Here is an 18,321-nt window from a genome sequence, read left to right on the forward strand (position 1 = left end):
ATATGTATGGAAACATTACAATTATTTTAAAGAAGGTAAACTTCTTTAAATACCAAAGATAGTAGCCAGGTTTACTTAACAGTGATCAAGATGTCCTATTTAAATAAATCCATTTCAGTCCTTCCCCATGGTCATCTTAGGTTTCCGTAACAAGAATGGACAAGGGCCAACTGCACCTCACAGGTGACAGAGGGTGTGGTCATACAAACTCCCTCTTGAATGACAGACCCACCCTTAGCCTGAGGAATCATCTTTGAGCCCTTCCCGCTTCTGGAGCTCAGTATTATGAGTGCTCTTTACAACACAGTGCTACTCAAAGAGGAAATAACCAGGAAAGGTAAAGGTGCATTTATTCATGTCCATGCCATCTAAAAGCTACTGAGCACAATAATCAAGCTGGAGAAGGGACAAATCACAACCTAAAACAGCAAAAAAAACTGGGACATGGGCCCGCTGAATTGCAAGTCTGAGCTCGAAAGAAAACCTCCCTGAGAAGTTTGCTTCACGCTGTTTTCTCCCTCCAGCATCTTCTGTCTCTCCTAGTTAAGGCCTGGACAGTGTTGGGATAGTGTACCATTTCTCCAGAACTGTCAGTCCCCCGAGGGCTCGGGCTGGGTGCAGTCTGGCTCCCTAGTGCCTGGCTCCGCAGGCTGCCTCCGCAGTTCCTCCACCATCTGAAGCAGGGCGGACCTCTCCAGTTCCAGAGCCAACATGGCCTGCTTCAGCTTGCTCTCGCTGCTCAGGAGCTTCTCTACTGTGGCTTCGAGGCTTTGGATCCTGCCATTTGCCACCTGGAAAATGGAAGGAGAAATGAGAACGCACCTGCCATGGTAACACAGGCGGGGCTGCTGCGCACTCCGCTGCCCAGTCTTGAGCGCACTCTTGGCAGAGACAAGCCAATGGCTAAATATTAGTTCTGGCCACACAGGGAGCCCTTTTCCAGCTTTCCTTGCAGGCAAGTTGGGCAGACCCTTACGAACACCCGAGGGCCTCTAGCACTTTCTTCCCTGCTGTACTGCCTACTCTGCATGCCAGCTGTTGAGATGGCTGCATTGATGACCCCCTTGACTACTGGGAGGATAGGGACGACACAGCCAAGGAGCCCTTCAGGGGGAAGGAGTAGAGTTCAGGGACACAGAGACTTCTTATGCTGGGCTGCTTAGACGGGCGCTTTCTATACGACTTGCCCGCAACCTGGCCTATTCTGACTAATACTTACAGCTACATGTACAAACTGATTCCAGACTGACGAGTGGTCAAAATGGTTTCTAAGTGATGGTCCAAGAACTAACAGCTCTCTAACCAAAAATATTTTCTTTTGATACCAGGATTTGAATCCCGGGGCACCAAACCACTGAGCTACATCCCAGCCCCTCAGCCCCTTTTTTTGGTAGGGCCTCACTAAGTTGCTGAGGCTGGCTTTGAACTGTGATTCTCCTGCCTCAGCCTCCTGAGTCCCTGGATTACAAGTGTGTGCCGCCATGCCTGGCTTCTTTTTCTTATTTTACACAGAGTAACAAGACATAACAAACACTGGCCTTTCCCTTGGAACGAGGATGGCCCAGCATTCTGCTGAGAGGGTGCAGGCCCTGGCTCACTGACCGGTCACCACCCTCACTCTGGCTCTCCAGAAGGACCGAGGATCGCATGCACCTCACCTCCGCAGCACCTAACACAATCGGTGCCAGGTAAGCAGAGCTCCAGGTGCTTCTCTAGCAACTGGGCCTCCTCCCCAGTCCACTAGGGCAGGCTTCCCAGGCAGCAAGCATCTGCTCGGTGGCATGGAGTGGCTCCCTGAGGACAGGCAGCAGCACTGACACGCTGAGGTCCCCAGGGCCCACCTAGCCCGTGCTTCAGCTTGCAGCTGCACGGGCAGTGTTCTGGTTAGTACAGGACAACTCTTATCTCATTGACCAGTCCTTTCCATGCCCACTTATTTTAGGTGGGAAAAATGGGACAACTGTATTTTTTCTTATTTTCAAAACCAGGAAAAGATTTTTTATTAAGACAATCCCTGTGCTGAACAGAAAACCCACGACTCCAGGTCTAGCTCCAGTTGTGTCACTGGAACACTCAAATTAAAAGGAGAAAAGGCCTAAAAAGCACAGCTGGTCACCTCTATGCACATCTCTGTGCAGTACTCTCTGATCCTCAAAACCCTACCCATCATCAACACCTGGGCCGGGACCCACCTCACCACTCTGAAGTCCCACTGCACTTCAAGGGGTACCACACTACTCAGAGAACAGCGAACTAGTTCATGTGGTCACTTAACAAGCAGCTTAGTAGTGAGCTAATTTTGCATGGTTAGCAGTGAACTAATTTGCATGGTCATTTCCTGTTCTGCAAGAATGGCAGCTCTCCTCAGTAAGAATGGAGCTCTTTTATGGAAAAAATCACTTCTCTCACATGATCTGGCCTCCTACAGACTCTAGCTCAGTGTGGGTGCTCAAGAGCTTGTAGCTGCTGATTATAGTGAAAAATCCTACATGCACTGCCATGTGGCGATGCCTGGCGTGTCTATGCAGCCACTGTCAGCGCTACTGGGCAAGTAGGTCAAAGAACTTCCCCTCCTCCTTGGAGAACACTCCTATGTGTTTAACAAACAAAAAAGGACACTGGTAAGTTCATCAACCTATATGAACAAAACCAAGTTAGGAAATAGGTCAGTTTTGATACTGGGAGGGATTTATACACAAAACTTCAGAATTATACTGGATACCTTTCTTGTACAAAATGGAGGCAGGCTTCCCACATGTGAGACGGATATTCCCAGAGGGGATGAGGAAACTACATCCAAAACCCACACTGACATACCACTACCCAGCCCAACTCTTGAAGAGCTGCGGTGTCCTACTCAGCCTGGTGGTCCCCAGCAGAGCCAGGACTTAGTAACTATGGTGCTGACTGTCTTAGATTTTTCACTGTTGTGACCAAAAGAACTGAAAAAAAAAAAAAAAAAAAAAAAAAAAAACAATTTTAGAAGAGGAAAAGTTTAGTTGGGGCTCATAGTTTCAGAATATTCAGTCCATAGATGGCAAACTCCACTGTTCTGGGTCTGAGGTAAAGCAGAACACCAAGGCAGAAAGGTGTGGAGGAAGAAAGCAGTTCAAGACAAGGGATTAGGGGGAGAGAGGGAGAGAAGGGGAGGGAGAGGAGGGAGAGAAGGGGAAGGGGGGAGAGAAGGGGAGGGAGAGGAGGGAGAGAAGGGGGAGGGGGAGGGAGGGAGAGAAGGGGGAGGGGGGAGGGAGGAAGGGAGGGGGAGAGAGAATGAGAACAAGAACATGTGCTCCCCTCATCACAGCCAAAATCAACCTCCACAGGCATGCCCTCAGTGACAGACCTCCTCCAACCACACCCTATGTGCCTATAGTTATCACCCTGTTAATCCCTATTAGGAGACTGATGCACTGACTAGGTTTAAAATCTGATAACAATCATTTCACCTCTGAACTTTCTTACACTGTCTCACACACGAGCTTTTGGGGGACAACTCATACCTAAGCCATAAAACTGGCATAAACTGGAGTCCTGAATGATTTTTCCACAAATGTAGAACCTTTGGTCAAGACCAAGACCATTCCAGACAAAACATCTATAATTACCGATTTTTTTTTTCTTGAGGAATGAACATCTGAGCTTTTTTTCTCAACTCCGTGACCTTTCTAAAGCTGTACAGTATCACAGAAGCTGCATCAAATGGCTTCCCACTCTTCATCACCAAAAAACACCTGGGCATTAGCCTAAGAAAATGAGCCTTTTATGTGAGTCCAGTTGGTCTTAACAAGCCAAATGCTTTCAGTGAGAATGGGAGCTGAGTTACAAGTGTTTCCATCATGTTATATTTCAGGGACCTGCTGCTGGCTCAGAAGCCATTTAAAATGGTCACCTGCACTGTGACCTGCACTGTAATCTCGCAGGCCAGATGAGGCTTTCTGTCTCCCTGAGATTTCCCTTCAGGTTAAAGTTCAGACTTCTGGGGACAATGTACACAGGCACATTTCAGTTAGAACAACTCACTCTTGGGGAGAAAAATAAGTTAGGTTCCAGAATGTGACTTGTGGTGAAGACTGGGTAAGGGAAGAATTTTGTTTTTGTTCCTGTATAGCTACTACTAGGGTACTACCAGGGTCTTCAAGGGAAAATGCCTTTCAGACAAGAGTTGATCTATCAGGTTCTCAAATACTGGCCTCTTTCATTTCACAGCCAAGCTCCAGTCTGCAAAGCAGCAACTTTCTACAGAGCGACTCAGGCTCAGATCATGGTGGAAGGTTTATTCTACCCCACAGCCTACCCACAGCCCAGGGACTCCATAAAATACATATTTTGGGGGAAATATCCATTTTTCTCCACAGCAACTTAAATTTTAAAAATGCCCTCACAACAATCCCTGAACAATGACAGCATTCACCCATTTGTGACATTAAAAAAGTGGAACACATGGCCACTTCATGCCATCGGACTGACAAGGGAACTGTACTCTGCAGTGAGGTCTTCTTTCATCCTTGTCACACAGATTAGGGAACAAGACAGAGTGGTAGTATTCTGCTCAGGTGACAGCGTGGGTGTGGCTGCTCCACCTCTGGCAGGGTCAGGGCCTGGACTGCCTCAGTGCTGCCCCACCTCAGCCCTGTGTGCAGAGACCCTGGGGCCTCTCTCCTGATGTCCTCACCCACATCAAGACAGAACTTTCTAGAGGGGATCTTGCATTTACACCAAGGATTCACAAGTAACAACTGGCTATTTTAGTTTATTTTGCTAGGTAGATTTCTGTGTCACTTTGCTCCGCTCCGCCCCGCCACAGACCCAGCTTGTCTCCCTCATGGCAGTTAAAGCTCTCACCTCTCATTTCCTCTAAACACAACTGTGGGTGCTTGGCTTTTAGTGCCATAGCATCCTGAACCAAGTTCATCTCTAGGTGTCTCCTAAAAGGGTAAGTAAGAAAAAGCCTCCCAGAAAGCCCGGGGACTGTCTGACCTTAGTGAGGATAATATGTCTGTTCCATAATAAAAAGACCAATTCTCCTTGGATACCTTTGATCCCAACTACAAACAGATCGGGGTGAGAAAGGTCCCCTGGTCATGGGAAAGCCCAGCCTGCTGTTGCCTTTGGTGAGTTAATGAACTACTATGCACTGTGGCTCAGGAAGCTGTTTAATAAATATGCTCTACCTGCAATTGCTCAAGGAGGTCAAGGTTCTGTTTGCGTAAGCTGCTGTTGGTTTTCTCTAATTTATCCATTCTTTGGTTGTCACTGAGAGGAGAGGAATCAATAAGTTCTTCTTGAAGCACATGGTACTCAACTTCATAAGCCTGTAACTGTTTAGCGATGTCCATCTCAAACACCTGTTAGATACAGAAAGGCCATCAGGCTCCAAACAGGAGAAAAAATTCACATGTAAGCCTACACACACACACACACACACACACACACAATTATGTCACTAAGCATCTACCAATCAACCCCTCATAATTAGCAATATACCTGGTAAGACATGATAAATAAGGAAAATTCTCTATGCTGAAGAGGTAATAATTTTATTTGGGAAGAAAGAAGAGGCATCTAGAAACAATTCCAAGGTAACAATAAGCACAGGTTCTTGATACTCATCTTCCAAAAGCCAAAATCTTATTTTTAAAAAGACTTCCAAAAATTTATTTTTAGTTATTATTACTTCTTTCCTCCAAAATTCCATTAGGTTAGATACATAAACTTTGGGTTAAAGGGGGAAAGAAAAAAAAAATCAAAGTCTATCTGCACAGTCACCAAAGTCAAAGTTTAATTATAACTCAGCTGGGTTTTCAGGGTTGCAAGAACAGCTAAGTAATAGAACTGTGTCCTTTGCACAGATATGCAGAAATGAGCCAAAACCTCAATGCCACCCACTCAGATGAGTGAATGTGAAACAATGCCTGAGTTGTCTCCCTTCCCATCACAGTAGTAGTGATGAAAAAAACCACGTGTGTGAAATGCAGCCCTGCATGCACAAGTGACTCAGGGATAGCGTCTGTACTTTCTCTTGGTGAGAAAGCCACAGGGCTTGATGGGGCAGGTGGGCGGAGAGTCAGGAGACAGATGCCGCTGTTGCCCAACACGTCCCCTTTCCTTCCCATGATCTCTCGAGTAACAGGGAGTGAGACCCCAGTGTGGAGCTGAGAAGGCAGTCAAGTTGGGACCAGGCAAGCGCCTGCTTGATCAGAACACACTCGAGTGAAGTGAGGTTTTGCAAGAGCAGAGCTGCCTCTACCGCACTTCCTTACAAAGCAAACTCCAACAGCTAAAAACCAGTGGGAAGCTAGCGTCCCCTGATGGCACCTTGTGAGCATCCTAGCTAATCTACCTCCCTTGACATCAATTTTTTTTCAAAAGCTATGCTTACTTTGTCACCATTCTCAATAATCTTGTTTTCTCTGAAGGTGAATTCTTCAGCTTCCTGGTTTTCAGTTTAATACAGTGATTAACACTAAATGGATACAAAAGTCATTCTATGACTAAGAATCAAACTACACGAGATCATGTGTGAGACCATGAGATCAAGTGGGTAAGAGAGAAAAACTGACTGTGTTGAACTCATTTCCTCTGGCCCTCAAAGTGACGGAGAGGTCAGTGGCTATCACCACCTCCGTGGTACAGTCAAGGTCACTGAGTTCCAGGCTTTGAGTCAGCCTTGGAACTGCAGTTCTACTGACAACTCTCTGAATGACCTTGAGAGCACTACTTAACCTCCCCATCCTCAGTTCCTGGCCTCCGACATGGGGTGAATGACACCCCCTACCAGCACTGCACTGAGGATGAAATGAGGTACTCACACAGTACCCTGCACATGCCCAGCTGCACACACCTGTCACAAACCCCCACTCTTCAATCTTGTGCCTCAGCAAAACTACCATGGATGCCACATCATAGAACTTTTGAAGCCACCACGTTGTTTTCCGAGGTGCTGGGGATTCGAACCCGGGCCTGTGCACACGCAAGGCAAGTGCTCTGTGAGCTGAGCTATCTGCCCACTCCCCATCATGGAACTTTTGAAAAGCAAAAACCACAAAAGTGCTGTGGCCCTTGAGTGTAATTATAAATCTGGTACTAAGTGTCTTAAATATAATTACTTATTTTGTCCACCAAAATTTATTTTTAAATCATATCCTAACCTGGAAAACTTAGGAACAAAGCCTCTAGTCCTTTATACAGATGGATGGCCTATTAGGCTAATGGCGCTCAGCTGTGGTTAAGGATGCACACTCCTTCAGGCTTCCGGTACTCTGTAGGAGCTACTCTGGGTCTTAATCATCTCAGCTTAATTGCATCATCACCTCCTGACTGCCAACACATTTACAGACCTTGATTTTGCAGTTATGCCCCGGAATTGATCCCTAACCATGGCAGTGTGTGGCGGGTGGGGAAAGAATCCTGGTCCCTGAACAATGTGTTCAGCCCCGGGGCCAATTACTTGGGTAAGGGACGAAGAGAGGAGGGGTGGCAAGAGGGATCCTTGTCCTTGCACACTTAGAGGACCCAAGCAACCCACTGCTGGTGCCAGTTCTTAGCTAGAGAAAGAGCAGGAAGGTCTAAGATTAAGCCTGAACAAAAAAAGGGGGAATGTTAAAAAATACCTGCCCCAACCAGGGGCGCAGCACAGGAGCCACAGTGGAGGAGCGGTGCTCAAGTGCTCAGCTCTGCCTGGCACAAGTCACTCCCTGAGCACCGTCCCTCCACAGCTGGAAGGCACCGGTCCCTCTGTGAGGGAAGCTGACTCTAATCTTTCTCCTGGGTCCAACTGCAGAGTGACTCCACTTGAGATGCAATTACTGGGGATCTGTGCTTTCCCACCACCCTGACTCTCGGTTTCTCCAAGGTTTCCAGGAAAGTTCCAGAACTGGGACAGGAGAAAAGGGAAAGTTCTTTTTTCTGTTTGGAAAAGTATGAATTAACTATTTTCCTAATTTCAATATCTTGCCACAAAGATACACCATTCATTTTTTTGTTATTAAAACAATAGAGCTGTATTATGGGGAGCTTGCAAAATAAAAGAAAAATTACCAATAAAACTCCCATCATCTTATTGTATTTCTCATCTTTATTTCCATAAACATTTTTACAGTTAAAAACATAAAATTTCTTATCTTATTTTTCCATTTAATAGTATATTCTAAGAGATCTTTCATGTTGCTGTAAGTCTATAATTATAAATGACTTCATGTGTACTACCAATTTATCATACCATGACTATGTGAAGTGTTGGACATCTTGTTACTTTCAAATTTTTATTATTAAAAACGACAACTTCAACATAATACCCTTATACAAATGGATTTTCCACATTTTGGATTGCATCCTAAGGATACACCACAGGAACTGACACTACTGAGTTAAAGGTTATGAATATGTTACTGGCTAGTGATACATATAGCCAAATTGCTTCCCAAGTGGGAATAGTCAAGGTACAACACCACTAGCAACATACCAATGTGCCAGGAACAATATACCCTTGGTGCTGTATACTGGCATTAAAAAAAGTCAGTTTTGTCATCTGGTAGGTAAAGCATTGTAATATTATGCATAAACTTAAATTATGCATAAATCTAAATATTTTTCCAGGCATGTGTTTACTGGCTCTCCCCTTCAGTGAATTGTTTGTTTATGTTCTTGGCTCATTTGCTATTGGAGACTCAGTGTTTCTCTTGTAGTTCATGGATGCTGTATAATAAAAGCACTAACTCTGGTGGTCTGTAGAACTAGCCACGTACTTTCCACCTTCCTAACCCCCAGACCCTGCTCCCCAACCTGCTGGTCCAATGACATACCAGGGCCAGACAGTGGGAGCAGTTGGCATGGGTGCTGGCAACAAGGGGCGCACTGTCTGCGGTGAATTTAAAAGCAGTGAAGTCGACTACGAGTTGGTCTGCTTTTATTACCACCACATGTGAGCAATTCTAAACAATGCCAGTGGTAAATACTTCTCTGCTGTCCCACCCTCTTGGTGGGGCACTGATGGTCCTTTTACAAAACTAATCATTTCAACAGCACAAACAGCCTAAGACCCGATGACTCCCTCCCCAAAGGGCAGAAGAGGCCACCTCACAGTTGCTGTATCTTCTGAACACTGGAACTTTGTTAGGGTTCTGCTTTCCACCCTACAGAGCTCAATTGCAAGAGACTTGTTCTTAAAGTTGTAGAGCTTTCAAATCATCCTGTGGGTGTGAGTCCCCTGGTGATCTTGTAAAATTGCAGATTCTGACTGGGCAGTCTGGGTTGGGCCCCAGGTTCTGATCTAATGATAATGTTGAGGCCACAATGAATAGACCCATTAAGGATGCTGAAAAGAGGCCAGGGGTCCTGCCTCCCAACTGAGTCTCCTTAGTCATATAGCACTCACTGTGACAAGACTATAACACTGCCCTCCTCCCCTCCATGACCACTACCCCAGAGCTCCCTTTCTCTCTGGGTCAGATGATGCTATGGTTTACATGCAACTGACAGCTCCCTCAATGAGTACAAGGTCACACTGAGGAACTGCCTCAGAGACCCTGGGTCTTCTACCTGCAAATGTGCAGGTAGAACACCCATGGCTGCTCCGGCCTATGTGTACTGAGCCAGAGCTCCAGAACCCTGTCCTTGGCCTCAGAGTCTCTCTCCCATCTGGAATGTAGGCCATGACACAACTGATCAAGCTGACTATAGGGAGAGCACATTATGAAACAGGGCTACGGCTGTCACAGAGAAACCCCCAGACTCTACATCCCACCCCAGCCTGTCATATACAAAGCCCCATGCTCTGACACATGCAATGAGCACACACATTATCTCCACCCTGTGGACCTCCCAGGTTCCGGCCTAGAAGTTCTCTAAGGTTGCCTAGGAACTGCACTGCACCCCAGACCTGATCTCTATGCAGGACTCAAGATGCAAGCACCCTCTGGCAGGGAAGAGACAGCAAGCCTGATACAGCACTCAGATGCCAGATTCTAGACAGAAACAGAAGGCAAGGAGAGTTACATAGAGTTTATCTGTTTTCTACCAAGACCACTGGTTGAATGAAAACCTGGGCCTCAAATGCAGATTCTATGCAACCTACACCCTTATACCACTCCCTCCCCCAGAGGAAAGAGGTCTGACTGCTGCAACACCCCAGGAACCTGGAAGTGCCTGTTCTCCCACTCCATGCCTCTGGCATGAGTCGTTATCTTCCAGCTCAGGGGTCAGCAAGTTACAGCCTGTGGACCAATTTGTTTCATCTCCTATTTTTGTAAATAAAGTTTTATTGCAACATAGGCAAGTCATCCCTTTACATGTTGTCCATAGTTTTTCAGTGCTACAAAGGCAGAGCTGAGTAGCTGCAGCAGAGACCTTGTGAGTTGCAAAGTCTAAAACACTTCCTACCATGATGCAAGGTTCTGGCTGACCCTTGACTTAGCTTATTCTTCTAAGTCTGCCTGGACTCTACCACCTATCTCCAGGAGAAGCCTTCAGGAACCCATCGCCTTGCCCCCACAGGTCTGCCCTTATGCATGCAGTGCTGAATATGTTACTCTCTACACCTCATTTCCTTACCATAAAAATGGGAATCCTAATACTTTCTCCCATACTTGTTAAGGAGTCAATGGAATACTGCATGTCAAGTTCAAAACAGTTGCCTGAACAAATCAGGTACATCTATACACAAATTCTCTTCCCATTTGTACTTCCAACATTTTAAAGAGTACCTGATGCATACTAGGACGCCAGGTGCTTTTGGTAAGTACTACCCTTTACAGAATAGGGGGGGAAATGGGATTCTTTCTGGAGCTCCACACCCAGGAGGTTAACTGAATGTCACTGAGAGGCCTGTCCCAGAGCCAGGGAAAGCTGGCAGTGGGCACTCACTGGATGAAGACTTGGTCTAGGTAAGTAAGGTTCTCTAGTTTGCCCCAGAAACTATGAAATGGACATGTATGCAAAAAAAGAAATAAGAATGGAATGAATGTAAATATGCGAGAAATGAAGTAACACAGACTACAGATAGTTCAGTATTAGGAAGCAGGTATAACAAAGAAAACTCCATAATTAAATGACTCCCAGAGGCACTGGATGTTGAACAGCTGCTAAAGCAATTTGAGATAAATTAAGTTGAAGCCCCACCTTTCCCCTCCACCACAAAGTGAGTGTGGGCCAGTTAATTAACCACTTTATACCCTCTCAGGAATGCAATCAGGACTGAATGAGATCATGTGTATGTGTAGATTTCCTAGAACCTAGCAAAAAGCAAAAATAAGCCAAAGCTGTCCACCTCCAGAGGACTGTGTCAGCAAAGTAAAATAACATCAAGAACGCAGCTTATTAGTTAACTAAAGATCAGCATGGAGTGGAAGGGAAATCCTCTTTCACAGTGGCATACGCAGTAAACAGAGATCCAAGGTAACAATAGGTATGAAAACTCTCCTTTTTTCAGACCAGATGTATCTTTTTCTGTGCTTAACACCTAAGGTGGAGCAGCAAGTGAAGATCACAAACGCTGAGTCTGGATGCAAACCATTGGAACCACTGGATCATATGGGCTAGCAGAAATCACCAGAATAAGGATTTTTTAAAAATAGCTTCATTCCTATTTGCTTTTACCTGATTGCTCTCCATTTTCATTACGTTTGGAAGAGGTTTTAGGCTTAGGAGAGGCCTGACTGTTCAGTGACCCAGAGCCCTTCCAGCACATTTTGGCCACCTGGCCTCTGAACACTTTGATGGGGACCGCCCTCTGCTAAGCAGCTCAGCCCTTCATTATCAGCAATAGTTACTGGAAGATTCTTCCTTACACAGAACTGAAATCTACTCTCAAGGCCAATCAAACCATTTGCCATCTGGTTGAGTTGTAATTCTCAGCTAAATCTACCTCTAAATCTCCATCATTTCACACAGCAACAACTCTACCACATATAGAAACCAGAGGCACTGCAGCCACAGATGTAGAACTGAAATCTGGGGGAAAAAAACCACATTGAACAGTCATAGAATATATGCCCCTATCACAACTCTGCTATCAAAGAGTTAATTTCAGGTAATTTCAATTAATACCATTCATCAGAAAAATCATTCATTTTATGAACCCCTACACTGTAAAAATGTATGCACTTCAGGAGAATAAACTAGAGCCGAAGGCTACTCAGTGAAAACAACTACTGATGACTTGAACGTGCTGCCACCCCTGAACACTGCCCCCAGGTTTCCTTGCATCGTTTCACCACGACACTCAACAGCATACATACCCAGTCACAATCACGTAGCACATATTTGTGATGTGCCTCCTACACGCCAGGCACTGTGTGAGATGCTCTTCAGAACACAAATCAGCAAGAAACAGCTCCTGCTCAAAAGAAATTTAAGCTTTTACAGACCCAGGATCCCGTACGTATTTGGAAGGTCAGGACTGGATCGTACCTGATTGATGGTCTTCTCCATTTGTACCAAGCCCAAGTTAGGAAGTGTGTTTTTGATAAAGTCCACTATGGTTTCTAAGTTTTCATGTTGCAGAATCAAGGGCTTATGGCTTCCCAAAAGACTTAGAGCCACTTTAAATATGACCTCTGACCCCTGAAGAAAGATCATATCTGGGAAAACAGAAACACACAGTTAAGCCATGCCTATTTCTAACAAAATACCTTTCTGTTTCCTTTTCTTCACATCACAGAGCAGAAGGATGGGAAACATAACCCCAAACTGCAAATTTTATTTCCTTTTTCAGACCCTGCTATTTCAGATAGGGTTGTCAAGACAATACCACAAATAATAATAATAAAAAAATAAACATACTGCTTAGATTTTTGTCACAGGTTCATATAAATCTTTTTTTCCACTCTGAAACTGATTCAAATTCAAGCATGCTTTAAAAGTTAGACTGAGAAAGAGAAAATGGTTTGTATTTTTTTCTGGGAATGTTCTGGATTAAAGAAGTTACTAAAACATTTTTTTAATGAATAAAACTGAAAACTTTTATGGAAATTAAGACAGAATAAGTGAAATAGTTTTCTAATGGGGATGGAATTAAAAGAGCTTTAAAAACTAAAAAGTCTATACCATTGCAAAAGTGCATTATATAAATGAGCATCCTGAATTTCAATGTTATAATGGAGGGGAAAAAAAACCATTCTTCTCATTAAGTTTAAAGAACTTTGTCACAGTTAGTTTCAAGTTCTTGCTGTATTTTCTTAGAATAAATGGCAAATCATAACAACTCCTACGTTGATAACACATAGTGCAAGGGCAGGTGGGCAAGTGGCCAGGTCAACCAATTGAAGAGCAATCCAGCTGTCTCCCCCTTTCTTGGGGAAGTGGAGTTACTAGAGAAAGAGAAGCAAATGTCCTGGGGTTAAAGCAAAGCCATAGCAACTAGTGATTAAGTGACAACTCAGGCAAGTTACCTAATAACTAGAATAATAACATAAGAAAAAGTGTGATTTTTAAAGACAAAAGCAGAAATAAAATCAGAGGCAAGAGTGAATTTCTTTTTCTTCCTCATTTGCTTTTTGTTTACAGGATAATGGAAAGGATGAAGCAGTTATAAATGTCAATTCAAGAAATTTGAGGAAAACAAAAGAGGTGAGAGGAGGAATCCCGCCATGCCACCTTTCCAGGAGGACTGGGCTGATAACATGTGAGAGCCATTAAGCAGCAGCGAAGCAAAGGCTGACTGCTGCTCTGCCCATGGGAGCTCAGTCAGAGCAGTCTCCAAAGCACAAGGAGAAACAAGAGGCCTGGGACCCTGTCAGGTTAGCCCTTGAGATGCTGAGACTCCACAAAGCCCTAACTAACCACAACTGGAGCTGGTGCTGGCTGGGACGGGTCCTATGCTAGGTGATGGGCATCCCTGAGATCAGCCTGCCTCGGCTAATCAGCACGGGTACCACACCACTTTCACTGACATTCCAGTTGCTAACAGTGCTGGGTGGCCCCAGGATGGAAAGGAACACCAGATATCTTGCTTCCTTCTTAGGGCTGGCTGTTGAGGCTGCGAAGAAAATTAGAGAACTGATGGCATCTTTGAAAACTAAACTCCTTCAGGGAAGTACAATCCATAATGAGGACGTGCCATGAAAGAATAGTCCTGCAAATGTCTGTTTATAAAATATATGGTCTACCCATATAATTCACCAGTACAGGAAATAAAACAAAAAGATCTATAATAGTACTATAAGATGCATTTTTAAACAGAAATTACATTGCTAAAAACAAAATGATAAAGTAAATTTGAAGTTTGGTGGTTAAGCTAGTAAGACTTCCTTTTAATATATGAACATTTTATAGCTGAACAAAAACTTATCTTTCAGAATAAAAATTGACCTTTTTTTTGCAAGGATCTTGGAGAAAGGATTTCATTACCAGATCAGTGATTTCCTATGGATTGGGATCTTTAGTCTCTGAGGAACAAGTACCTAAAAATTAGATGCATTACCACCACATCTAAGCCAACTGAGATAATTACTGGGAGCTTTCAATAGTATGATCAAATATGAAATCCAAATCAGTGGTTTCAGGGTCAAAAACAGGTCTTCTGACTTTCAAATCCTTATGATCTTGGTTTTCACAACAATGTATTACAGTGTTTTTTTACAATTCTAGACTAGGACTTTACTGGATTGTGTGAAGAAAATGAAAGGAAATTTGGAGAAGTGTTTGTGTTTGATTTTATTGCTATGTTAAAAAAAAACAACAAAATTTAACCCTGGTCATGTGTATTTTATTGGGTCTGTTTGCATTTAATGGAATAAAAAGGAAATGTTCTTTCCTATACTATTCAAGACCTTTAAGAGCTGTCTTCCTGAGGAGTTTCTTCTAATTTAACGTAAGCATTAGTTGAGCAGCTAATATATAAACAGGCACGAAGGATTTTGCCCTGAACAAAGTACAAAGAAAAACTTCAGAGACACCAGTGCATGCTGGCTTGGTAGCCAGGGTGCTTGCTATGAGAATAACGATGAAGGCGAAAGACTAGGGTGAGTGCTGAAGAGCCAATGGAAACCTGCTAGGTAAGAAGTCAGGCAGTAATATCCTGAGCAGGACAAGGGTGTGTAAGGGTGGGAGGTGTGAGAGAAGCTCCTTCTGCACAGGGGCCTGAGGGCACTTTGGCAGGGGGAGAACCCTGGCTCTGTGGCAAACTGTGGGGTGCACAGCCGGATCACCAAGGCCTTCCACTCCCACTCTGGTCTTCAAGCCTTCCAGACTGCCCGCTGCTTTGCTCTCAATGGGTCAGTGCCTTGGTAGGGAGGTGATGCTAATGACATCTAGGTCATGGGTCTCAGCCTGACTAGGGCTCCTTAGCTTCAGAGAGAAAAGGTGCCTATCATGGAGCCCACTGGTTCCTGTCAGCATGTTCTCGAAACACTGCTAATCGAGGTGAATGCTCCACTCACACCTCCCCTACCTCCTGCTCCCAGGGCCCACCTCAGTCCAGAAGTTTCTGGCAGACTGGGTAGGTCTTAAACCAGGACTTCATTTGGGTACCTAAGAAGGAACATGCTGGAAGGGTTGAAGAAAACACCCCCTCCACTGGCATGGGTTGATCGGGCTCCTAAATCTGACGGGGGCTGCAACTGTGGCTCAGTGGTAGATACTCAGCACCACATAAAAATAAATAAGATAAAGGGACTGTGTCCATCTACAACTAAAAAACTTTTAAAAAATCTACCTGACGACATCTGGGACAGCATCTGTATTTACATCATCAGTACTTTTCCCCTCACCCTGGAAATTCAAGAAATTAAAGGTAGCCTTTCAATAGTTGTGAAAAAGGTTACGATAACCCCCCACTGTCTCACCCCAAGTATTTTAATTTTGTCTGGCTTCCAATCCATATCATTTGCATGCTGAAATTTTTTTTAAACCAGTAATTGTCCTGGGAAAGGCACACTAAAGTCCTGACTAGAAACCACAGGATGCAGAGAGAACTGCCGAGGTATCAAGCTGCGGGGCAGCAGCCCAGGCACAACGGCAGTCCACTTCCCCTCTGGAGGACTTTCCTCCTGTCCCTTCCTTTCCTTCTCTGCTTTTTCAAGCCTCCTAAAAACAGGCAGGAAGTTGAGGGAATGTTCAATCTGGCTGACTTCGCAACTGTGCACATCATTCGCTGAGAATGCCAGTAACTGCTTCCCTTGGAAGATGCTGCAGAGGCCAGTTCCCCTGTTCCCACGGATGGGACCTCTACTTACAATCCTGTGATCTCAAATCAAAGTTTCCTCTGTGAACTCGCGTGGTGTCTCTTCCAGCCACCTGTCTTTGTCCAGGCTAAGCCCTCTCTCTCCTTGACTTTCTCCCAGGAGGCCGCAGTCCTCTGGTTGTGGCGCCCCATATTTCTATCAGGAGCAGACAGGGAGCCAGGAAGGCTGACAACAATTTGTTCATTAATTCAGGTACTGGGGAGTAAACCCAAGGGAGCCCCACCACTGAGCTACATCCCTAGCTTATTTTATTTTTTATTTATTTTTTTTATTTTGAGACAGGGTCTCAACAAGTTGCCCAGGTTTGTCTTGAACTTCCTACCTTCCTGTCTCGGCATCCTGAGTAGATGGAATTGCAGGCATGCACCACCACACCCAGCTTACTACGCGGATTTTTAAAAACTCACTTCATTGTCACTGCGTGACATTGCCCAAATGGCCAGACGGTTTCCTGGTCATACAGACAAACTTGTTTTCCCAGTCTATTTTTGTCCAAAAATTTCACAGAAGCCTGCACTGCACTATAGGTGGCTTATGAGAAAACCCTCAGTTTCATGCCCCACCACCTCATCATCTCCTTGGCAGGACATCCTGAAGGAAAATACCAGGAGCCCAACACTGCAGCCTCCTCTACCAGCAGGAGTCAGCAGCTCCTATTTCCTAGATATTCCCCTACAGGCAGCTATGGTTACAAGGAGAACAGAATAAGCATTTCCCCCAGGGCCCTGTTAACCCCAACCAGAAACATACAGAGGAGAGCTGTGTGGCACCTGGCAGGATGACAGCTAGCCAGTGACTACCACACAAGGCTGAGGCACACACATCACTGGCAGCTGCCCTTCAGATAGCAAATCCTTAATTTCCTTAATTTGAAGTGACCTGTAATTCATACGTGAGCTATTCTGATGTAAGTGGAGAATCTTTTACTTATGTATGAAATAGTGCACAATCAACAAAGGTCCATTTGTTTTTAGGGTTTATCCAGGCTTAGAGGCTTATGATGAAATGGGCCCTTAGCCAAAAAAGATGACAGCGTCTAGATGGCAGGCTTCAGAATTTAGAACTAAGTACCTACCACCTGGAGCTCAACAAACAGGGTTAAATCACCGACACTGTATTTAGAAATGGCTTTTAAAAACCATCTTTTCATGGAACCAACTAAATTTTTGAAGTCCTGAAGGCTACAAGGACTATGGGAAAACATCCAATGGTGTCTGCAGAGCAACGTCACAGCACAGGGATGCCTTGAGATACCATGGCTGCCTGTAATCCCCAGAGTCCTCGATCAGCCAGACAGGAACCCAATTAATCCAGTAGGGGACTGTGGGACCCAGGGATTAGGCAACACTGGCACCTTTATGCTGCATAAGAAACTCAAAAACCCACCACTGCCTCCACAGAGAAAAACATCCTCCTCAGCTTTTACCATGAGCTCATTTCTAGAAGGCGCTTCACAGAGCTCTAAATCATTCCACAACAGAAGGGCGCTTTGCTTCTTTTTTCATGTCCTTTGCCCACTTATGCAGCCTAAGGAAAGACTTTTCCCCAGAGCCCAGAACTCCCTGCAGGCAGCAGCTCCCGCAGTGGCCCACAGGCAGGGGTGACTCAGTGACCACCATGCAGCCCCTTCCAGCTCCAGCTGGTGGTCAGCCCAGCCCCCTGGAGAGAACTTTGTTCATAAACCATGGAATGCAACGCCTGGGCTATTTTCAAACTAAAAAATGGCATTCCCTCCTTCCTCCCTCAATCCTCAGTCCCTTTGTGACCTTGTAGGAAAAATTATGAGAAACTATAAGGTGGACTGATGATTTGTTTTTCATTTATCCAAAGTAAAAAACACAAATTACTGGCAACAAAACAACAAGAAAAACCGAAGGCCACAGCTAGAGATCTAATATCTGTATTTTTTTCTGCAAATACTGGGGATGGAACACAGGGCTTTGAGCATTCGAGGCAAGCACTCTACCACCAAGCTATATCCCCAGCCCTCTTTATTTTATTATTGATACAGGGTCTAAGTTATCCAGCTTGGCCTCGAACGTGGAATCTTCTGCCTCAGCTTCCTAAGGAGCTGGGATTATCGGGTATGCCATCACACCTGGCTTTTTACATAGCTAGAGATCTCATTGTTTTTGTAACTCTT

General features: G+C 44.8%; 1 protein-coding gene across 6 annotated transcripts in view; it reads right to left on the bottom strand.

Annotated features, from left to right (window-relative positions):
* Positions 1-332: 332 nt before the first annotated feature.
* Tbc1d1 (TBC1 domain family member 1) overlaps positions 333-18,321 on the bottom strand; it is a 221,363-nt gene continuing 203,374 nt past the window's right edge. For 5 of the 6 annotated variants that reach the window (XM_047566308.1, XM_047566310.1, XM_047566313.1 and 2 more), the window contains 3 exons: positions 12,406-12,575; positions 5,172-5,345; positions 333-791 (listed from right to left, as the gene is read on the bottom strand). In XM_047566308.1, coding sequence (XP_047422264.1) covers positions 591-791; positions 5,172-5,345; positions 12,406-12,575 — 545 coding nt within the window. In that variant the 3' untranslated portion in view covers positions 333-590. Of the gene's footprint in view, positions 792-5,171; positions 5,346-12,405; positions 12,576-16,169; positions 17,583-18,321 lie in introns of those variants that run through there. The other variant, XM_047566314.1, reaches the window with a different exon arrangement.

This window comes from Sciurus carolinensis, chromosome 10, assembly GCF_902686445.1.
Source record: "Sciurus carolinensis chromosome 10, mSciCar1.2, whole genome shotgun sequence".
Taxonomy (NCBI): Eukaryota; Metazoa; Chordata; class Mammalia; order Rodentia; family Sciuridae; genus Sciurus; species Sciurus carolinensis.